We start from the raw sequence: 24,817 nt of genomic DNA, 5'->3' as shown, positions 1-24,817 counted from the left end.
TTTGATTTTCCCATGATGTCAAGCAAAGAGGCACTGAGTTTGAAGGTAGGCATTGAAATACATCCACAGGTACACCTCCAATTGACTCAAATGATGTCAATTAGCCTATCAGAAGCTTCTAAAGCCATGACATAATTTTCTGGAATTTTCCAAGCTGTTTAAAGGCACAGTCAACTTAGTGTATGTAAACTTCTTATCCACTGGAATTGACATACAGTGAATTATAAGTGAAATAATCTGTCTGTAAACAATTGTTGGAAAAATGACTTGTGTCATGCATAAACTAGATGTCCTAACCGACTTGCCAAAACTATAGTTTGTTAGCAAGAAATTTGTGGAGTGGTTGAAAAACGAGTTTTAATGACTCCAACCTAAGTGTATTTAAACTTCCAACATCAACTGTATATTTTGATAGCAATTACATGACAAATCTGACCATATTCTAGATGAATAAAGTTAATACGCTCTGATTTGAGATGCTGGCTGGGCTGGACCACGAAATCAACAAGGGCTGGGTTTCCCAAAAGCTTCATTAGCACTGAAATCATCTTAATTCCATTGAAACTAAATGGACGAAAGATGATTTTAGTGCTATGAGGCTTTTCGGAAACCCAGCCCAGATCCTCTAAATCAGGTATTCCCAAACTGGGGTACGCACAATGCCGTCGGGGGTACGCCAAATAAAAATGTGATTCAAAATATATATTGTTTTGCTTCACATTTTCAAACAGTCCATTTATATTTTCCAACGGGGCTATACAATTGGGTGAGTTTTTTTTCTCGCCTTAGTAGCCCCGTCTCACTGCAAAAGAAAAAAATTAAACCATCTAATGTTCAGCGAAATAAAAACACAATGTCAAATACAGGTAGGCTAGTCAAATAATTAACATCCAATCACATTAACTGTTGCTCTCTCGCAGGAATTCCACTAACGGTCCATATGTAGCCAAACATAGCTGCTGCTGCTCATTCCATTTGCAAAAAAATTGATAAATGGTTAAAAAAGTAAGGCCAGCGTCCATAGAGACACTTACCAGCTCAACTGGTAGTACTGCTACTACCAGCAGTTCTACATCTGCATCGGTCGTCGATACAAGTTGTTCTGCTTCCACGAGCACGTTCAATGCTGGCATCAGTAATTCTACATTAGTTGTTAGCCCAGCTAGCATGGACACTGGCAGTTGTGAATCTGATGCAGCCGAAGAGCAACTGCCCCCTTGCCCGGGAAAGCACCGAACAACGGACATAGATGTTGGACCATTTAAGAAATCCAAATGCGAGTAGAACTATATTGATTTGGGGTTCACTTACATTGGGAGTAGTGCCTTTCCTCAGCCATGGTGTGTTATGTGCAAAAGTACTATCTCACACCTCGATTAAACCTTCACTCTTGCACAGACATTTAGAAACAAAACATGGCAATTTGAAAAACAAGCCACAGGTGTTTTTTGAGCTAGAATTAAGATGTCTTTTGAGTAGTAAGACATGTATAAAAGCAACAGGTACCATTAATATGAAGGGGCTAGAAGAGTCTTATATGGTGAGCTACCGAGTGGCTAGGACAGGCAAGCCCCATATTATTGTGGAGGACTTAATTCTTCCTGCTGCTGCAGATATGGCTGGGACAATGCTGGGGGAAAAGGTAAAAAAAACGATACAGACAATGCCTCCATCAAACAACACTGTTTCCCGATTACTGCTTTGCATACAAGGCAGTGAATTCTATGCATTACAGCTGGATGAGTCAACAGATGTGACGGTATATGGTATATGTCCGTTATGTTTATGGGGGGGTCAATTAAGGAAGACATCCTCTTCTGGAAACCAGGACAACAGGAGAGGATATTCTTTAAGTACTGGACAGCTTTGTGACATCAAATGGACTTTGGTGGTCAGGATGTGTTGGTATCTGTATTGATGGTGCAAAAGCCATGACAGGGAGACATAGTGGAGTGGTAACGTGCGTGCAAGCAGTTGATCCCGATGCCACTTGGGTACACTGCAGCATCCACCGAGAGGCTCTTGCTGCCAAGGGAATGCCTGACAGCTTGAAAGACGTTTTGGACACTCCAGTGAAAATGGCTAACATTGTTAAAGCAAGCACCAGAACTCTTGTGTATTTTCTGCACTATGCAATGATATGGGCAGTGACCATGTAATACTTTTACAACATACTGTGTGCTGATTATCAAAGGGAAAGTTTTGAAAAAATAAATCAAATTGAGAGACGAACTTAAAGTTTTCTTTACTGACCATAATTTTCACTTGTCTGACCACTTGCATGTTGACGAATTTCTCACATGACTGGCCTATCTGGGTGATGTTTTTTCTTGCATGGATTGTCTGAATCTAGGATTACAGGGATTCTCTGCAACTATATTCAATGTGTGGGACAAAATTGTGGCTATGATTAAGAAGTTGGAGCTCTTCTCTGTCAGCATTAACAAGTACAACACACAGGTCTTTCCATCATTATATGATTTTTTGTGTGCAAATGAACTCAAGCTTACGGACAATGTCAAATGTGATATAGCGAAGCACCTGAGTGAGTTAGGTACTTTCCTGAAACGGATGACACAAACAACTGGATTAGTTTCATGAACTGCCTCCAGTCCACTTACCGATATTAGAACAAGAGAGCTTCATCGAATTTGCAACAAGTGGTTCTGTGAAATTGAATTGAATCAGAATTCACTGCCAGATTTCTGGATTGGGCTGCGCTCAGAGTATCCTGCCTTGGCAAATCGAGCTGTTAAGACACTGATGCCCTTTAAAACCACGTACCTATGTGAGAGTGGATTCTCAGCCCTCACTAGCATGGAAACCAAATACAGGCACAGACTGTGTGTGGCAAATTATTTAAGACTGAGACTCTCTCCAATACAACCCAACATTGCAGAGGTATGTGCATCCTTTCAAGCACACCCTTCTCATTAACCTGTGATGAGTTATTCACAATTTTCGATAAACAAATAAGGTTTAATATGTAAGATGGTTAAATAAAGAGCATCATTATTGATTACTATTATATTATTATTTGTGCCCTGGTCCTGTAAGAGCTCTTTGTCACTTCCCACGAGCTGTGTTGTGACAAAAACTCATACTCATTCTTATGTTTAATAAATGTATTGTATAGTGTGTGTGTGGCAGGCTTACAATGATGGCAAAAAACAACATTTGAGAGTGCGTTGACCATGGTTGAGGTTGAATGTTTGAAGGGGTACAGGACTAAAAACAGTTTGGGAACCACTGCTCTAATTAGCGCCCCACCAGTTGAGAATCATTTATTGTTTCATTTATTGTAACAATATCGATAATGTCATTGTATTGTGTAGCCTAGTTTTGTGTTTGTTGTATAAAGAATTTGTGAAAAGTTATTCAATGAAACTTAAATCAAACTATAATAATCAATTCATGGTTCTTTCAACAATGCATCTGGTTGAGATTAATTTACATAGGCCTAAATAGGCCTGTGTTAATGCAACAATATTCTATCATATCTAGAATTGAAGGAGGATAAAGTTTCTTCAAGTGCAGTTGCAAAAACCATCAAGCACTATGATGGAACTGGCTCTCACGAGGACCGCCACAGGAAGACCCAGAGTTACCTCTGCTGCAGAGGATAAGTTCAATAGAGTAACCAGCCTCAGAAATCGGCAATTAACTGCAACTCAGATTGCAGCCCAAATAAATTCTTCACAGGGTTCAAGTAACAGACACATCTCAACATTAACTGTTCAGAGGAGACTGTGTGAATCAGGCCTTGGTCGAATTGCTGCAAAGAAACCACTACTAAAGGACACCAATAATAAGAAGACACTTGCTTGGGCCAAGAAACACGAGCAATGGACATTAGACTGGTGGAAATCTGTCCATAGGTCAGGTCAGATGAGTCCAAATTTGAGATTTTTTGTTCCAACCAAGGTGTCTTTGTGAGGCACAGAGTAGGTGAACGGATGTGTGGTTTCTACCGTGAAGCATGGACGTGTGATGATGTGTGGGTGCTTTGCTGGTGACACTGTCTGTGATTTATTTAGAGTTTAACCAATTTAACACTTAACCAGCATGGCAACCACAGCATTCTGCAACGATATGCCATCCAATCTGGTTTGCGCTTAATGGGACTATCATTTGTTTTTCAACAGGACAATGACCCACCACAACTCCAGGCTGTGTAAGGGCTATTTGACCAAGAAGGAGAGTGATGGAGTGCTGCATCAGATGACCTGGCCTTCACAATCACCCGACCTCAACCCAATTGAGATGGTTTGGGATGAGTTGGACCGCAGAGTGAAGGAAAAGCAGCCAACCAAGTGCTCAACATATGTGGGAGCTCTTTCTGTTGGAAAAGCATTCCAGGTGACTACCTCATAAAGTTGGTTGAGAGAATGCCAAGAGTGTACAAAGCAAGGCAAAGGGTTGAATCTAAAATCTAAAAACTATTTCGATTTGTTTAACAATTTTGTGGTTACTAGTCATTTAGTTCAGTTACCTTTTCTTTCTTGGGGACAGGAACAATGGTGGACATTTTGAAGCAAGAGGGGACAGCAGACTGGTATATGGAGAGATTGAATATGTCCGTAAACAATCCAGCCAGCTGGTCTGTGCATGCTTTGAGGACGTGGCTATGGATGCCATCTGGGCCGGCAGCATTGCAAGGGTTAATGCACTTAAATGTCTTACTCAAGTCGGCCATGGAGCACGAGAGCCCACAGTCCTCGGGAGTGGGCCGCGTCGGTGGCACTGTTATCCTCAAAGCTGGCGGTGTTGAGCTTGTCCGGGAGCAAGACGTCGGTGTCTGTGACGTGGCTGGTTTTACCTTTGTAATCTGTGATTGTCTGAAGTCTCTGCCACATACGTCTCATGTCTGAGCCGTTAAATTGCGACTCCACTTTGTCTGTGTACTGACATTTTTCCTGTTTGATTGCCTTACGGAGGGCAAAACTGCACTGTTTGTATTCAACCATATTCCCAGTCACCTTGCAGTGGTTCGCGCTTTCAGTTTTGGCGAATGCTGCCATCTGTCCACGGTTTTAAAATGTATTGAGTCAATAACTATTCAACCCCTTTGTTATGGCAAGCCTAAATAAGTTCAGCAGTAAATATTTGCTTAACAAGTCACATGAGTTGTGTAGACTCACTCTGTGTGCAATAATAATGATTTTTGAATGACAACCTCATCTCTGTACCCCCACACATACAATTATCTATAAGGTCCTTCAGTCAAGCAGTGAATTTCAAAAAAAGATTCAACCACAAACACCAAGGAGGTTTTCCAAAGTCTCCCAAAGAAGGGTAGATGCGTAGAAATAAATGACACTTTGAATGGTGTATCAATACACCCCGCCACTACAAATTTACAGGCGTCCTTCCTAACTCAGTTGCAGAAGAGGAAGGAAATCGCTCAGGGATTTCACCATGAGGTCAATGGTGATTTTAATACAGTTACAGAGTTTAATGGTTGTAATAGGAGAAAACTGAGGATGGCTCAACAACATTGTACTTACTCTACAATACTAACCTAACCAGCGGGTAGCATAGTGGTTAGACTGTTGGGCCAGTAACCGAAATTAATCGAATCCCCAAGCTGACAAGGTAAAAATCTGTTCTTCCGTGGGCGCTGAAGATGTGGATGTCGATTATGGCAGCCCTTTGCATCTCTCTGATTCAGAGGGGTTGGGTTAAATGTGGAAAACACATTTCAGTTGAATGCATTCACTAGGTATCCCCCTGTCACATTTCACAGAGTGAAAAGGAAATACTGTGGGAAAGCAATTCACTTTTTGTCCTGAATACAAAGTGTTGTGTTTGGGGCAAATCCAATACAACAAATTACTGAGTACCACGCTCCATATTTTCAAGCATAGTGGTTGCTGCATCATGTTATAGGTATGCTTGTAATCGTTAAGGACTGTGGAGTTTTTCAAGATAAAAAAGAAACCGAATGAAGCTAAGCACAGGCAAAACACTACACACTGGGAGCATGACAATAACCTTAAACACAAGGCCAAATCTACACTGGCGCTGCTTACCAAGAAGACTGTGAACGTTCTTGAATGGCCGAGTTACAGTTTTGACTTAAATATATTTGAAAATCAATGGAAAGACCTTAAAATGGTTGTCTAGCAATGATCAACAACCAATTTGATGGAGCTTGAAGAATTTTGAAAAGAATAATGGATAAAATGTTGTACAATCCAGGTGTGGACAGCTCTTAGAGACTTACCTAGAAAGACTCAGCTGTAATCATTGCCAAATGTGCTTCTACAAAGTATTATCTCAGGGGTGTGAATACTTAGGTAAATTAGATATTTCTGTATAAAATGTCAAAATATTTGCAAACATTTCAAAACATTTTTTTCACTTTTTCATTATGGAGTATTGTGTGTAAAATTAATTTGATCCATTTTCCATTCAAACAACAAAATGTGGAAGAAGTCAAGTGGTATGAATACTTTCTTTAGGCACTGTATATGTGGCCTACTTAATTAGTTGTGGCTCAGGGAAACGATTGCTGGTTGCAGTTGTCTGTCTGAAAGATAACGCTCTAAATGTCACCAGTGGGAGAAGCATCAGATAGCAGACAAAAGCCATTTGAACTGCAAATATTGATTGAAAGATTGGCCTGAATTTGTAACTCATTATCTATAGGTGTATCTGCCCGAGAATGACAAATATAATCATTTGACACTTAACCTCTACAAACATGAACTCCAAAGTCGACTGTCTTCTAAAATGGTAGTTTTGTCAGTTTTTGGAAAGATGATTTTGTGCACAGTATTCTCCTTGTAAATGACACGCCCTAGTGATATTTCATGTTATGTTACTAGGAATATGTCATTATCAACATCAAATAATGAACTAACATGTTGCAGTGAGTCAGAAAGTCTTATGTTGGCTCCTCATGCCGACAGAGCACCCTCTAACTAATTGTTATCTGTGGTAGGTGAAGAAGATAGCAGCAGAGTTCTATGACTCCCTACCACAGCACACTTCCAGGACCCGGGTGTTGTCGGACTTTGTCCTTGATGGTAGCTTAAGTCCATACGCCAGGATCAAGCGGGAATATGAGCTTGTCAAACAGGAGTGAGTAGGTGCCACAAAAACACCTCAACATCCAGTGCTACTGATTGTAATACTGAAATATTTGTTTCTGACAGGTCAAAGGAGCTCAACTCTGGTTTGAGAAGCACAAATCGAGTGAAAGACTGTCCATCACTAAAATCCATGGGCACAAGAACAAGAGAAGAGTCAGAACCGTTCAACTCTGATTGGCTGATGACTTGTTCAAATGAGTGACCAATAATTTTTGAATAAAGGGACAAGCAATAGCTAATCAACTGGCTCTACCAGTTAGATAGGAATATAAAATAAGACCCTAGCTATATACATTCAATACAAAGGATAACAAGCTATTTCAATCTATTGTATTTATGTTTATTCACCATGAGCGTGCAGTACAGTGCAGAGATGAAATGAGCATTGAAACTTACCTTGCAGTGAGAGGAGCATTCTTCAGTGAAACTGTTTGACGCTCCCCACAGAATATATTTTTCATTCAAGAAGAGAAATATTAAATATTGCTAACAATGTTCAACAGAGTTGAATTTAGCTATATTTATTTAAGGTGAGATGATTCTGTGTGTGCATATACATGTGTAATGCCAGAACTATGTAACTGATATTTCTTTACGAGAACTAACTGTTTTCATAATAAAATCACATAACTTCTATATCAGTCAGGTGTTGTATTGCCTACACTGTAAGTACTAGTTTCAGGGCTCTATTCAATCAGATCCGCTTTAGCCGTCATTCGCATAGCAATTGCTTTGGCGGTGTTCGAGGTGGAACTGCGTTAGAGCTGTCAAATCCACAATCGGCTCCGAGCATTATTCCTAAAGCAGACATTGCCATTGGCTACATGGAGTTGCATTAAGATAAATTCCATGCAGCCTTGTTTAGAATTTCGAACACTGGAATGTGAGATGTAATCTACACCTCGATTAGGTTTATAGAATTTCTCAATATTTCATTTAATTTTGCATCATTATTTCTATATAGCCTACACTTTCTCGTTCTGAACTTCTAGCATGAGTGTGGCTTTGTGACAATGATCAACAGCAGCTGCTTACCGATTTGTCAGCTCCAATGCAGTTCCACCTCCGACACTGCCAAAACATCAGCTATGCGTGTGTCGGTTCTCTTCGGTTAACGCTTGATTTGATTGAATCTAGGCCTCAGTGTCTTTTTCTATGTCATAACGATGTATAAATAAACACACCACTCTATACTGTAGACAGGTCTATTGTTTTGTTTAAATTAATTTACTTTCAATTTTGAAATTTTATTCAGAACTTAGTCAAAGTTAACATAATGTTACAACCGGTATTCAATCAAATATTTTCCTCAAATAAGCATTTTCCTATCATCACAAATAATACATACACTGATGTATGTATTCTTTTCATTTTGCAAGAGCAACTGGCTCTACTTTCACATATCAAATTCAAGTTAAACTTTAAATAGCAAGGAGGACATTCACAAAAACAAACCACCATTGTAAACATACCACTTTTTTTAAAAACCCAATTAAAAAATTAATAAAAGATCAGATTCATGCATGGTAAAACACAGGAACAAATCATATACACATACTGTATAGTTACTTTGGGTTTCGTAGGGATAGCCTATGGATAATTTGATCTATATTGGGAAAACTTAGATGGTGAATTTACAGTTTTGGATACTTTTTTTGTGAACGATCCACAAATGAAAACCTTTAGCAACGTACAACAAAAATGAGTGTTTCTTATTGGACATGTCCAGGTAGTCCCTCCCTGGTTCAGTCAGTTGTCTTCTGTTTGGTGCCTAATGAACACTGCCCTGTTACTGGTAAATAGATAAAAAGCTTTTTAAAAACTGCCGAGGTCAGGTGACTAAAGCACAGTATGTGCCATATGTGCTGGTCAAACACCCAAGGATAAAGTAAATCATATAAAATATAAAAGGCTGATGTAAATGGTGTGCAAGTTTCCTCCAGGATGCGCCAATGTAGAACAACAGTTTTGTCTGTCTCTATATATAATATTACAAATAATAAAATAATCACCGTTTTTTTAAATAATAAAACAGTACAAACGTAGAAAACAAAAATATTTCCTTTTGTAAGACTTAGAACAGACAGAGCAGAAACCTGCAAACTGAACTGAGTCTGTAAAATGCACGGAAAGGAAAAAACTGAAAAATGGTGCAAGCGTCCGTCCATCCTTCCGTCCGTACATCCTTTCTTCATTTAACCATTATTTTCTCTCTCTCATTCTTCGTTACATTCTCACTTTTTTTTCATCCCTCTGTTCTGCACAGCAGACTCAATGTTGGCTCAACTTTTCTGCAGCGTCACAGCAATGTTTCATATCATCACAGAAACGTTGAGAACATTTCTTCCGAGCAGATCTTATCCTTCATACTTCTTGCATGTCCCACTGTCCAGATATTATGATGTATGGATTCGACCAATTTCTTGTCTAATGGCTGAAAGAGAACACAAAACTGAGAAAATCACGTGTGCGTGTGTGTGTGTGTTCTGTAGAGAATGGGTACTGGAGGACGGCATTATCACTGAACCTTCATCTATTTAAAAGAAAAATTGAATTTTCTATGAAGAAGTAAATAGATGAACTGTATGCCTAGCATCATCTTAGGACATAATTAATTAGGATACCTTTGTTCGCCGCAACGGAAAAACTGAATCGAACTACAGAAAGTGTATAGAACATGAATAGGAAGGACCTTAGTCAGTTTGCAGATAAATTGCTCACTGATGCTGGCAAGCCTTTTCAATAACAACATGCATAAACACTTTGTATCACTTACCATTAATGATCTCATCTTTCACCTTCTGCAATTCACGTACAACTTCCTCCAAGATTTCCTGTGGGGATAAAAAAATACAGTTGACATTTTCTGCTTCTTTCACAATACTTTTATTCCATTAACGATTGAAGAATGCCACACTGATCCGTCCAATATGTTTTACAGTTTTGAAATGAGATTTCTACCTGCTTCATCCTGTCAAAGTCTATGTCTCCTTCACTAGTGCTGCCCACTGGTCGCACCCTGCAAAACAACAACAACCATAGGGATGATTGGAAATTATCGATAAATATTAATTTAATAGTAAATAACACCTATACAGTACATTAAAGCAGAACTGTTCTACAGCTAATGACAAGTGACAAGCAACATTCATCCTTGATTATTAGATGAAGGTACAGTATCTTATATTGATATAGCATGGTGGTGTTAGCAATGTAAGGCAACAATCCATTCACTGTTTATTAAGGCGATAAATCCAAATTGGCGGGCCATGTACCAGTCAAAAGTTTGGACACACCTACTCATTCAAGGGCTTTAATTTATTTTTTACTATTTTCTACATTGTAGAATAATAGTGAAGACATCAAAACTATGTAATAACACATATGGAATTATATGGTAACCAAATAAGTGTTAAACAAATCAAAATATATTTTATATTTCAGATTCTTCAAAGTAGCCACCCTTTGCCTTGATGACAGCTTTGCACACTCTTGGCATTCTCTCAGCCAGCTTCATGAGGTAGTCACATGCAATGCATTTCAATTAACAGGTGTGCCTTGTTAAAAAGTTAAGTAGTGGAATTTCTTTTTAATTTTAATTTAAAAAAAGAATTGCGTTTGAGCCAATCAATTGTGTTGTGACAAGGTAGGGGTGCTATACAGAAGATTTGGTAATTTGGTAAAATACCAAGTCCTTATTATGGCAAGAACATCTCAAATAAGCAAAGAGAAACGACAGTCCATCATTACTTTAAAACATGAAGGTCAGTCAATCGGGAACATTTCAAGAACTTTAAAAGTTTCTTCAAGTGCAGTCACAAAAACCATCAAGCACTATGATGAAACTGGCTCTCATGAGGACCACCACAGGAAAGGAAGACCCAGAGTTAGCTCTGCTGCAGGGTATAAGTTCATTAGAGTTACCAGCCTCAGCAATTGCAGCCCCCAAAAAATGCTTCACAGAGTTCAAGTAACAGACACATCTAAACATCAATTGTTCAGAGGAGACTGCGTGAATCAGGCCTTCATGGTCAAATTGATGCAAAGAAACCACCACTAAAGGAGACCTATAAGAAGAAGAGACTTGCTTTGGCCAAGAAACACGAGCAATGGATATTAGACTGGTGAAAATCAGTCCGCCGTGTCTTTGTGAGACGCTGAACAGATGATGTCCGCATGTGTGGTTCCCACCGTGAAGCATGGAGGAGGAGGTGTGAGGGTGTGGGGGTGATTTACTGGTGACACTTGCAGTGATTTATTTAGAATTCAAGGCACACTTAACCATCATGGCTACCATAGCATTCTGCAGCCATACGCCATCCCATCTGGTTTGCGCTTAGTGGGACTATAATTTAGTGGGACTATAATAAAACTTTTGACTAGTACTATATATTATCATCACAAGCTTCCTCAATGCATTATGCAAACACTCCCATGGTTCTTGTTTCCCATTGAAAATACTGAGAATATATTTCAGTGTCTAGGTTTTACCGAGAATGGTCCGACAAACAAAAATATCCAGTCAGTGGCAGTCATGTGGGCGAAAACAGCTTGTTGATGAGAGGTCGAAGGAGAAAGGCAAGAATCGTGCAAGCTAATAGGCGGGCCACAAATGGCAAATAATGGCACAGTGCAACAGTGGTGTGCAGAACAGCATCTCGGAAAGCACAACTCGTCAGTCCTTGTCATGGTGGGGCTATTGCAGCAGACGACCACACCAGGTTCCACTCCTTTCAGCTAAAAATAAGAAGCTGCTGCTCTTGTAGGCATGCAGTCATCAACACTTGACAATGGAGGAGTGGAAAAACATAGCCTGGTACGACGAATCCTGGTTCCTGTTGCATCATGCGGATGGATTTGGCGTCCATGGCCCCATCCTGCCTTGTGTCAACGGTACAGGCTGGTGGAGTCCATGGCCCCATCCTGCTTGGTGTCAACGGTACAGGTTGGTGGCGGTGGTGTAATGGCTTGGGGAATATTTCCTGGCACATGTAAGGTCCCTTGATACTAATTGAGCAACATTTCCATGTCCCAAATAATTCAGGCTGTTCTGGAGGCAAAGGGGGGTCTGACCCAGTACTAGTGTGTGTACCAAATAAACTGGTACACACATATTTCCTCATCTAAGAGAACATAATGCTACGTAATATGAACCTCTCAATAAATCCCCTTACTTACCTAAAAAGTTTTAGTCTGGTCCCAGATCTGTTTTGCTGTATAGCCAACAACTGCCATAGGAGTTGGCTATACAGATATCACAGATCCAGAACCAGGCTAAACAGTTACTATGCCTCAGATGAGCAAATCCACACATCAGTAAAATCCCACATATAAAAAATTATAATTATACATTTCATTCGTATATAGTGCTTTTCATTACAGTGTAATCTACAACACTAAATAGGCAAAATAATAATGTAACAATATAATTGTCTACGCAAGTCTTCAAATTTTTGCTGCCTTAAAATTAAATCTAAAAAGGAATTCAATATATTTTTTCCCCCTTACAGATCTACACAAACTACTCCACATTTTCAAAGTAAAAGAAAGTTATTCAACATTTACAAAATTAATTAACAAATAAAAAATATAAGATGTCTTGATTGCGTATGTCTTCACACTCCAGAGTTAATACTTGGTGGAAACATCTCTGGCAGCCATTGCAGCTGTGAATCATTTTCAATAAGATTCTACCAACTTTTCACAACTCTTAGGGCAAAATACACTTGGTGTACAAAGTATTATGAAAATCTGCTCTTTCCATGACCAATGACCAGGTGAATCCAGGTGAAAGCTATGATCCCTTATTGATGTCACTTTTTATATCCACTTCAATCAGTGTAGATGAAGGGGAGGAGACAGGTTAAAGAAGGATTTTTAAGCCTTGATACAATTGAGGTATGGATTGTGTATGTGTGTCATTAAGAGGGTGAATGGGCAAAAAAAAAAAATTGAATGGTGAATGGTAGTAGGTACCAGGCGCACTGGTTTTTGTCAAGAACTGCAACGCTGCTGAGTTTTTCACGCTCAACAGTTTCCCATGTGTATTGTCATGACGTGGCCCTTGCTGGGTATAGATCGTGGCTTCCCCCTCTCTCACTCTCTCCTACATCCAGGTTCTGTTATCTCAGGTCGTAAATTCCCGGCGGAGACTCTCTCCCCCTGGCCATGCAGTATGGAGAGAGAGTTTCACAGTAGAACAAAGGAACTCCAGACAAATTCTAGTACATTCCAGAATTTGAGAATTGAATAATATCCATATTTTGGAGAATGTGTAAACGGTCGGTGGAGAAGCCAGCTACGACCCGGTCCATTTTGTTTCATGTTTGTGACCTCATGGAAGATAATACAGCCACATTACCCTAACTCTGTTTACACAGGTTCCTCAGTTATAAGGTTTGCATCTAATTATTGTATATAATGAATGAGTAAAGATTCAGCTATTTGTGAAATTATGTAATGTGATGTTAAACCTTTAATGTGAGATAATTGTATTCCCTTTAAAGTTTAACTAAGTCAATTGCCCGCCCCTGTGAGCACCGACATGATCTGGCATCATAGAACCGCCTTTCCTATTGTTACGAATAAAAGCTATGAAAATCCTCTTCAGACTGAGAAAACCCACAGCGTGAGCTGTGATTGCAAATAGTTCAGACCACGCATACCTTGGTGTAAGCTGAGGGGGCACAGGTTTGATTACCAAAACTAAAAAACTAGTCCACGTGGAGCATTGGCTACACAGCTGGAAATGGTTCAACTCTGAGACTATCAATCCCTACAGAATAAGAGCAAATCTTAGATACTAATTAATAGTCTGCAGCTAGAAATTATGTAAACCTGGGATGAGAATACCGACAACCACCGAAACATCTATCTATGTGAACATTTTTGAATGGTACTCTGAAGTATCCATTCTAACAACAAAAGAAAGAGAGAGACTCGGATGAACTGACTCTCCAGCAGACGGACTGACTATTCCAACAGAGAAGATCACAACGACACATGGGCGTAAATATATATTTATAGCAATTATTCCCAAATGAGTGAGCGTTCATGTGCAAAGAATTAGCATTTCATTAATTATTCATTAATATAATTATCAACTGTGTCAACTTTTGTCTTTCCCGCTCTTTCTCAGTACACACCCACTTCTCTTTGTCCACCAAGCCGTCATAACAGCTTAGCCCACTAGAGAATCTTCCCTATCCTTGTTAGTCATAAATATCTACTGTTTGTTTGTTTATGCATTTATGTGATTATTTAGTTAGTTAGTAAATAAATGATTAAGCCAATTGGTGTATGGATGATTTATAATAAAGGCTGGGTTCTTGCAGATAACCAACAATTTACGACGTTTGGAGTGAGACTGACATGAGGTAAAGAATAATTCATTAATAGAAGATCAGATATAAAAATATCTGAAGAGTTATAATCGGAAAATTCTAACTTTGTAATCTGAAGATTTTCCATGGTGCCCCGAATTCCTAGTTAATTACATTTACAAGATTAGTTTAATCACGTAATAATAATTATATAGAATTGATTCGATAAAATAACAGGTCTTCACTTTTAATGATGCCAAAGACACAACAGTATCAAGAACGGTCCACCACCCAAAGGACATCCAGCCAACTTGACACAACTATGGGAAGCATTGCAGTCAACATGGGCCAGCATCCCTGTGGAACGCTATCGACACCTTGTAGAGTCCATGCCCAACTAATTTTTTTGGTCAGAATTGCTCAAGCTCAATATATTTGGAAGGAAATCATTGATGGACAGCAATATTTAAACCTTGTCTTTGATTTTTTAAGCAGTTTTAAGTCAGGATTTATACTGGACCATTCAGGAACACTCTACCTCTCTTGCAAAGCCATTCTGTTGTATTTTTTTTGCATTACAATTTGTGTAATTGTCCCGCAGAAAAACAAAACCCTATCCCAGGGATAGGTTTTCAGAAGACTGAGTTGTTGTTGTTTTTTTACCTCGGCTTTGCTCTTTTCATATTTATTTTGATCCTAACAAACTCCCCAGTCCCTGTGGTGACAACATACCCATAACATTGCCCCAACTATATAAAGGGATCAACAACATTGCATTCGGTCCATATTACTGGTCTGTATGACAAATAAGCCTGTGTTAAAAATTCCTCTTCAAATCATCCATTCTGTTTGTAACAAGGCTGTTAAGTATCTCTGCAAGAAAACACACCAAATAAATTAACTTTTTGGCCTAAATTAAAAACTACAGGTTTGGGTCAAATCCAATCCAATACAACACAGAGTGAACCCCTTTGTATTTTCAAGTATTGTGGTGGCAGCATCATGTTATAGATATTCTTGTCATCGGCAGGGAATGGGGAGTTGCTCAGGATCAAAATAAATATGAAAGGAGCAAAGCCCAGGTAAAAAGTTTAAGAAAAATCTGACTCAGTCTTTTGAAAACCTAACCCTGGTATAGAGTTTTATTTTTCAGTAAGACAATGACAAATTATGCCAAAGACACACCAGAATGGCTGTTCCTGATTGGTCTAGTCTCAGTCCTAGCGTGAAAATCAGAGACAAGGTTTGAATATTGCTGTCCATAAATGATTCCCAACCAAATTTACTGAGCTTGAACAATTTTTATAAAAACAATATGCCTTAGGAAAGTATTCACACCCATTGACTTTTTCCACATTTAGTTGTGTTACAGAATGCAGGAAGCCTAGTGGTTAGAGCATTGGGTCAGTAAGGTTGCTGGATCGAAACTCTGTTGTTAAAAGCAGAAGACACATTTCAGTTTTACAACGGACTATGTTTGCCACATTTCAATAATACATTATTAGATTTTTCCATTGTGTTAATAATGGGCAGCTTGATTGATTTCCACATTTTTTATTTAAAGAAATTCAAGATGAGAAGATAATTGTCCAGCCCATTGGGTATCTAAGTACACCCCCATATGCCATGTCTTGAAATATGCAGACAGACAGATTGAAAGTAAGTTTACATTGTAATAGTTCGGACAGCCAACTTTCTAGCTCAGTTCTTAACTTTTAGACTTTCCCAGAAAGCATGGATTATTGTTTTCCAAGATAGTGTGATGGAAAATGTTATGTTTGTGCTTTTTCTAATAACCAATTTCTGTGTTAATGCAAGTGACTGATTGAAAAAATCGTCACTATCAGTATCTTCAATTTGGCAGCACGCCCAGAACTTTGTTTTGAGAACAAAAGGATATCTCAGTTTCAAGGTCTCAGCTTGGAAGATGAAGCCTTGTGAGGTATTGGCCGGTCACATGCATGAACCAAATGTTAATGATTCATTAATTATGAATAATTAATAAGCTGAATCATGCAAATATAACTTCAGTGTAAGCAGTATACAGTGGGGGAAAAAAGTATTTAGTCAGCCACCAATTGTAATTTAATTATTTTTATTTAATAATTGCTCCCACAGTTGATTTCTTCAAACCAAGCTGCTTACCTATTGCAGATTCAGTCTTCCAGCCTGGTGCAGGTCTACAATTTTGTTTCTGGTGTCCTTTGACAGCTCTTTGGTCTTGGCCATATTGGAGTTTGGAGTGTGACTGTTTGAGGTTGTGGACAGGTGTCTTTTATACTGATAACAAGTTCAAACAGGTGCCATTGATGCAGGTAACGAGTGGAGGACAGAGGAGCCTCTTAAAGAAGAAGTTACAGGTCTGTGAGAGCCAGAAATCTTGCTTGTTTGTAGGTGACCAAATACTTATTTTCCACCATAATTTGCAAATAAATTCATTAAAAATCCTACAATGTGATTTTCAGGTTGGAGTCTGTTTGATTGAGTGTGTGGACAGGTGTCTTTTATACAGGTAACGAGTTCAAATAGGTGCAGTTAATACAGGTAATGAGTGGAGAATAGGAGGGCTTCTTAAAGAAAAACTAACAGGTCTGTGAGAGCCGGAATTCTTACTGGTTGGTAGGAGATCAAATACTTATGTCATGCAATAAAATGCAAATGAATTACTTAAAAATCATACAATGTGATTTTCTGGATTTTTTTTTGATTCCGTCTCTCACAGTTGAAGTGTACCTATGATAAAAATTACAGACCTCTACATGCTTTGTAAGTTGGAAAACCTGCAAAATCGGCAGTGTATCAAATACCTGTTCTCCCCACTGTATGTGGAAAACGTCAAGGGATGGTGAATACTTTCTGAAGGCACTGTACATGCTATACTTCCTCTTTTATATTGGTATTTTCAGTGTCCATGTATCCTATTGGCATCTGCTAATTCTAAAGTTACTTCCTCGAGAAGAACAGTTACTTGTGGACAATAGAGTCTAGATTTTACTGGGGGGAGGGGGAAAGAATATTGTCTCAATTTACAATAAGCTGGTCTTAGGCATCACTGTATGTAGCCTAGTATGCTTATCACTTTTTTTTCATGTTTCTCACTCTCCTCTGGGCATAGATCAGCGTTAATATTGCAGATTGTATTTAAAAAATGTTTACAATATTTTTTCTTCTGTATTATTTTCCCCTAACCCTGCCTACCAACCCTCCCCTAATTGGAGTAAACTAATAAACAACAATACTTAGGCTTCTTCTTACAGCTTTTACATATTATATAATTAAGCAATAAGGCATGAGGGGGTGTGGTATATGGCCAAAAGCGGCTGTTTTATGCACAACGCAATGCGGAGTGCCTGGATACAGCCCTCAGCTGTGGTATAATTGCCATATACCACAAACCCCGAGGTGCCTTAATCCTATTATAAACTGGTTACCAAAATTATAAGAACAGTAAAAATAAATGTTTTGTCATACCTGGTCTGATATACCACGGCTGTCAGCCAATCAGCATTCAGGGCTCGAACAGGGCTCAATATCATTTCCATTATTGTGTTTTATTTTTACAAATCTCATTGTGTTATTTTCCCCTAACCCTACCACTCCTCCACTAATTGGAGTAAACTAATGTACAACAATACTTACACTTCTACTTACAGCTTATACAAATCCAATGCATTTTCCATTAGTTAACTTTTAAAAATTTGTTTAAATTTGTTTTTAGTCGATGAACATTTTTACTAAGAGTATTATTATATTATTGATCGATTGACTATGGCCTTTCAAGTCACCCAGTAGTGCCATTTGCAGAGTTAGCTCCAGGTAAATGTTACAATTCTTCTTTAGCCATTCCTGAACCTGCGACCAAAAACAAGCTACATACTGTATGTACCAAAACAAGTCATCTAATGAGTCTGTCTCTTCACAGCAAAATCTGCTGAGCTGGGATGGTTGTATCCCTCATATTCATAACATTCTATATTGGCTGCAATAATTTTGTATAATAAATTAAATTGAAAAACTCTAAGTTGTTAATCTTGCGTTGATTTGTGTATCAAAACGTATAAACCATGTGCCATGGACTCGGCACATCAAAAATCTCTTCCCAACTATTTTTCAACCTGTATGGCGCAGCTGTCAATTTATTGGTCCTTAATTGAAACTGGTATACTTATTTTATTTAGCACAATTTTCTTTAACCAATTTGGTCTTTAATGTAGGGTCAACAGACAAGTTCCTTACCTTCTCCCCTTCCACTTCCTCTTCCATTGTTGCAGTATTGCTGCAATCAGTTGGCGAGTTATGTCACTCATTCTGTTTTCTTGCTGGTCCAGTTTCTCTTCTAAAATTTGCTCCTTTGTTTCCAGAAGGCAAATTTTGTTGTCCTGTTCGTCCATGCACCCGCCCTGTATATGCATATCTGACACGATACTCTACTTTCCTTTCGAGAAAATCAACTTTTTTTTAACAACAGATTGTAACAGTTATTTTGTTTGTGTTATCCTGGATATCCATTAGCTGGTCGTTATTTTCATCTCCGAGTTGTTCTTTGTCTTTTCCTCTAAGGGAAGCCATGGCTTGTTTGGGTTCGAGTCACAGCGTTGCTTTACCCACAGATTGGTTCGCTGTTGTATATAACTGACCGCTCACTCTCTCCCGGTTGCTTGATCTAACGACTTTAGAGGCTTAATTTAAACTATATTGTCTGGCTTCTTCATATAATCACAGTTTTGACAGTACAAAACAGAGCTACTGTTCTATCGGTACACGTATGCGCCTCTCAAAAGGTGATTCTAACATGTATTGACTCAGGGGTGTGAATACTTATGTAAATTATGCATTTTTTCTATTTAATTTTCTAAACATTTCCATGTATTACTAACATCTTTTTACTTAGTTATTATGGGGTATTGTGTTTTTTAAATCTATTTTGAATTCAGGCTGTAACAACAAAATGTGGAATAAGTCAAGGGGTATGAATACTTTCTGAAAACACTGTATGTTGTGCAATGCTGCTAGAATCTTATTCCAAATTATTCTCAGCTGTAATGTCTGACAAAGGTTCTTCCATCAAGTATCAGCTCTGGGTTGTGAAGACATCTGCAATCAAGACATCTTTTTATTTTTTTTACATTTTCTATAACTTTTTTTCATTTTGAAAATGTGAAGTAGGTTGTGTAGATCTGTAGATCTGTATACATTTTTTGTGAACATGTTAAGGCAGCAAAATGTGAAGGGGTGCAAGGGGTGTGTAGACTTTCACTAGGCACTGTATCCCTTCTCATTGTGGCACAAGATATTTTAAAAGGTTTGGGAGCCCCTATCAAACAGATGACGATACTAACCTTAATACCAGTGAAGAGTTGTCTACAGAGTTTACTCGGTCCCATGGATTCTTCCCAGCACCTAGAAGGAGAAACGATCACAATTAGAAGAGACACATTTTAAAAAGCAATATCGCTCTATACAGGCAATAAAAAATATAATGGTCAGACTCAGAAAAATGTGGAGGCAAGAGTGTGTATACCTGTAGAGTTCTGTCCTGGCTTGGGATCCTCCTATAATGGAAAATGAAAATGGATGATTGTGTGTGTGTGTGTGTGTGTGTGTGTGTGTGTGTGTGTGTGTGTGTGTATATATATATATATATATATATATATATATATATATATACACACACACACACACACACATATATATATATATGTGTGTGTATATGTATGTGTGTTCTTTATTTTTACCATTTTCTACATTGTAGAATAATAGTGAAGACATCAAAACTATTAAATAACATATATGACATCATGTAGTTATTTAAAAGGTATTAAACAAATCAAAATATATTTTAGATTTTAGAGGCTTCAAAGTAGCCAAGCTTTGCCTTGATGACAGCTTCGCGAATTCTTGGCATTCTAGTATCGTTAGTATCATCAACTGGAGCGACAGGTAGCCTAGTGGTTAGAGTGTTGGACTAGTAACTGAAAGGTTGCAAGATCCAATCCCTGAGATGACTAGGTAAAGAATATGTTGTTCTGCCCCTGAACAAGGCAGTTAACCCACTGTTCCTAGGCTGTCATTGAAAATTAGAATTTGTTCTTAACTGACCTGTCTAGTTACATTCTCTCAACCAGCTTCATGAGGAATGATTTTCAAACAGTCTCGAAGGAGTTCCCACATATACTGAGCACTTGTTGGCTGCATTTCCTTCACTCTGCAGTCCAACTCATCCCCAAACCATCTCATTTCGGTTGAGGTCAGGTGATTGTGGAGGCCAGGTCATCTGATGCAGCACTCAATCACTCCTCCTTCTTGGTCAAATAGTTCTTACACAGCCTGGATGTGTGTCACTGGGCAGCTCTCAGCTGTGCTTCCCTTTTGTTACGGTTTTCTTCCGTCGAAAGAGAGTCGGACCAAAATGCAGCGTGGTAAGTTAGATACATGTTTAATAAACTAATAAACACAAAATACAAAACAACAAAACGGAACGTGAAAACCTATACAGCCTATCTGGTGAAATACAAAACACTGAGACAGGAACAATCACCCACGAAACACTCAAAGAATATGGCTGCCTAAATATGGTTCCCAATCAGAGACAACGAGAATCACCTGCCTCTGATTGAGAACCGCCTCAGGCAACCATAGACTTTGCTAGAACACCCCACTAAGCCACAATCCCAAAACCTACAAAAAAAACATACATAAACACAACACAAAATAAACCCATGTCACACCCTGGCCTGACCAAATAAATATAGAAAACACAAAATACTAAGACCAGGGCGTGACAGAACCCCCCCCCCAAGGTGCGGACTCCCGGCCGCACACTAAACCCATAGGGGAGGGTCCGGGTGGGCGTCTGTCTACGGTGGCGGCTCCGGTTCGGGACGTGGACCACACTCCAACCAAGTCTTAGTCCCCCTGTAACGCGTCCTTTGATTGGCGACCCTCGCCGCCGACCTTGGCCTAATAACCCTCACCAAGGACCCCACTGGACTGAGGGGCAGCTCGGGACTGAGGTAGAAGCTCGGGACTGAGGGGAAGCTCAGGACTGAGGGGAAGCTCGGGACTGAGGGGAAGCTCGGGACTGAGGGGTAGCTCGGCACTGAGAGGATGCCTAGTACCGAGAGGAAGCCCAGTACTGAGAGGAAACTCAGGCAGGTAGTAGGCTCTGGCAGATCCTGGCTAGCTGGTGGTTCTGGCAGATCCTGGCTGACTGGCGGATCCTGGCTCACTGGCGGATCTGGAAGATCATGGCTGACTGGCGGATCCTGGCTGACTGGCGGATCTGGAAGATCCTGGCTGACTGGTGGATCCTGGCTGACTGGCGGATCTGGAAGATCATGGCTGACTGGCGGATCCTGGCTGACTGGCGGATCCTGGCTGAATGGTGGATCCTGGCTGAATGGCGGATCTGGAAGATCCTGGCTGACTGGCAGATCCTGGCTGACTGGCGGATCTGGAAGATCCTGGCTGACTGGCAGCTCTGGCTGCTCCATGCAGACTGGCAGCTCTGGCTTCTCCATGCAGACTGGCAGCTCTGGCTGCTCCATGCAGACTGGCAGCTCTGGCTGCTCCATGCAGACTGGCAGCTCTGGCTGCTCCATGCAGACTGGCAGCTCTGGCTGCTCCATGCAGACTGGCAGCTCTGGCTGCTCCATGCTGATTAGCAGCTCTGGCTGCGTTGAACAGGCAGGAGACTCCGGCAGCGCTGGAGAGAAGGAAGGCTCTGGCAGCGCTAAACAGGCGGGAGACTCCGGCAGCGCTGGAGAGGAGGAAGGCTCTGATAGCGCTAGACAGGCGGGAGACTCCGGCAGCGCTGGAGAGGAGGAAGGCTCTGGCAGCGCTAAACAGGCGGGAGACTCCGGCAGCGCTGGAGAGGAGGAAGGCTCTGGTAGCGCTAAACAGGCGGGAGACTCCGACAGCGCTGGAGAGGAGAAAGGCTCTGGCAGCGCTGAACAGTCGAGGCGCACTGAAGGCCTGGTGCGTGGTGCTGGCACTGGTGGTACTGGGACGAGGACACGCACAGGAAGCCTGGTGCGAGGAGCTGCCACCGGAGGACTGGTGCGTGAAGGTGGCACAGGATGGACCGGACCGTGAAGGTGTACTGGAGAGCCTGAGAGCAGGACTGGCACAGGACGTGCAAGGCTAGGTAGGTACACAGGAGGCCTAGTACGTGAGGCTGGCACACTCTTCACCAGCCGACTAACATGCACCTCAGGACGAGTATGGAGCGCTGACCCAAGTGCCATCAAATCCCCGACACGCACCGTCGGGCGAATATCATATCTAAAGCACCAACCTAGCAACTCCCTCATAACTCTCTCCTCCACTTTCCCCATTAACTCCTTCACAGTCTCTGCTTCACTCACCTCCAACACCGGCTCTGGTTCTGGTCTCCTCCTTGGCTCCTCACGATAAACAGGGGGAGTTGGCTCAGGTTTGAACCCTGACTCTGCCAAACTCTCCCCGAGCCCCCCCTCCAATACATTTTTGGGGCTGACTCTCGGGCTTCCATCCGCGTCGCCGTGCTGCCTCTTCATACCAGCGCCTTGTCCGCTTTCCCCGCCTCCAGTTCTTCTTTGGGGCGGCGATATTCTCCAGGCTGTGTCCAGGGTCCTTTTCCGTCCAATATCTCCTCCCACGTCCAGAAGTCCTGTGATCGCTGCTCCTCACGATAAACAGGGGGAGTTGGCTCAGGTTTGAACCCTGACTCTGCCACACTCTCCCTGAGCCCCCCCCCAATACATTTTTGGTCTTAGTCCTGTATTGACGCTTGCCTGTTTGATGGTTCATCGTAGGGCATAGTGTGATTTCTTATAAGCTTCCGGGTTAGAGTCCGCTCCTTTTAGCTCAGTGCGGATGTGTCCTGTAATCCATGGCTTCTGGTTGGGGTATGTACATACAGTCACTGTGGGGACAACGTCATCGATGCACTAATTGATGAAGCCAGTGACTGATGTGGTGTACTCCTCAATGCCATCAGAAGAATCCAGAAACATATTCCAGTCTGTGCTAGCAAAACAGTCCTGTAGCTTAACATCTATTTCATCTGACCACTTTTTTTATTGACCGAGTCACTGGTGCTTCCTGCTTTAATTTTTGCTTGTAAGCAGCTTTCAGGAGGATAGAATTATGGTCAGATTTGCCAAATGGAGGGTGACAGAGAGCTTTGTACGCGTCTCTGTGTGTGGAGTAAAGGTTGTCTATAGTTTTTTTACCTCTGGTTGCACATTTAACATGTTGGTAGAAATGAGGTCAAACGGAATTAAGTTCTCCTGCATTAAAGTCCCTGGCTACTAGGAGCGCTGCCTCTGGAGGAGCGTTTTCCTGTTTGCTTATGGCGGTATATAGCTCATTGAGTGCGGTCTTAGTGCCAGCATCGCTCTGTGGTGGTATGTAGACAGCTGCGACAAATACAGATGAAAACTCTCTAGGTGTGGTCTACAGCTTATCATGAGATACAAAACCTTGAGATTTCCGTATATATCGTGCACTTGTTTAAAAATATACATAGACCACACCCCTTGTCTTACCAGAGGCTGCTGTTCTATCCTGCTGATAGAGTGTATAACCCGCCAGCTGTATGTTGTTAATGTCGTCGATCAGCCACGACTCGGTGAAACATAAGATATTACAGTTTTTAATGTCCCGTTGGTAGGATATGTGCTTTAAGTTCTTCCAATTTATTATGCAGCGATGGTATGTTGGCCAATGGGACCGATGGCGATAACTATTCCATCTCTTTCTCCTGCAAATGATGAGGATGAGGGCCTGTTTGGGTGTCAAGAGTAAATCCCTCTCGTCTGACTCATTAAAGAAAAATTCTTCATCCAATTCAAGGTGAGTAATCGCTCTTCTGATGTCCAGAAGATCTTTGAGGTCATAAAAGACGGTAGCAACAACATTATGTACAGTTGAAGTCGGAAGTTTATATACACTTAGGTTGGAGTCATTAAAACTCGTTTTTCAACCACTCCACAAATTTCTTGTTAATCTTGAAACTAGGGGGCACTATTTTCATTTTTGGAAAAATAACGTTCCCAAAGTAAACGGGCTATTTTGTCAGGACAAGATGCTAGAATATGCATATAATTGACAGCTTAGGATAGAAAACACTCTAAAGTTTCCAAAACTGTACAAATATTGTCTGTGAGTATAACAGAACTGATTTTGCAGGCGAAAGCCTGAGAAAAATCCAATCAGACTCATGACTCATGTTTTGAAAGCTCTGCGTTCCGATGCATCCCTATTGAGCTGTGAATGGGCTATCAACCAGATTCCTTTTTCTACGTATTCCCCAAGGTGTCTACAGCATTTCAGGCTTTTATGTTGAAGAATGAGCGTAAACGACTACATTGCGTAAGTGTCCGGCTGAGGGCTCTCAGAGTAATTCTTGCGTAA

The 24,817-nt window shown here is 40.6% G+C and overlaps 1 protein-coding gene across 5 annotated transcripts in view; it reads right to left on the bottom strand.

The window, feature by feature from the left end:
- Window positions 1–8,562: 8,562 nt before the first annotated feature.
- Window positions 8,563–24,817, bottom strand: part of LOC109903819 (ena/VASP-like protein) — a 67,012-nt gene continuing 50,757 nt past the window's right edge. For all 5 annotated transcript variants that reach the window (XM_020500796.2, XM_020500794.2, XM_031788448.1 and 2 more), the window contains 5 exons: window positions 19,941–19,971; window positions 19,759–19,819; window positions 10,059–10,116; window positions 9,874–9,931; window positions 8,563–9,531 (listed from right to left, as the gene is read on the bottom strand). In XM_020500796.2, coding sequence (XP_020356385.1) covers window positions 9,494–9,531; window positions 9,874–9,931; window positions 10,059–10,116; window positions 19,759–19,819; window positions 19,941–19,971 — 246 coding nt within the window. In that variant the 3' untranslated portion in view covers window positions 8,563–9,493. The remainder of the gene's footprint in view (window positions 9,532–9,873; window positions 9,932–10,058; window positions 10,117–19,758; window positions 19,820–19,940; window positions 19,972–24,817) is intronic.

Source organism: Oncorhynchus kisutch, linkage group LG14 (assembly GCF_002021735.2).
Source record: "Oncorhynchus kisutch isolate 150728-3 linkage group LG14, Okis_V2, whole genome shotgun sequence".
Taxonomy (NCBI): domain Eukaryota; kingdom Metazoa; phylum Chordata; class Actinopteri; order Salmoniformes; family Salmonidae; genus Oncorhynchus; species Oncorhynchus kisutch.
This window is presented reverse-complemented; position numbering and strand designations above follow the sequence as displayed.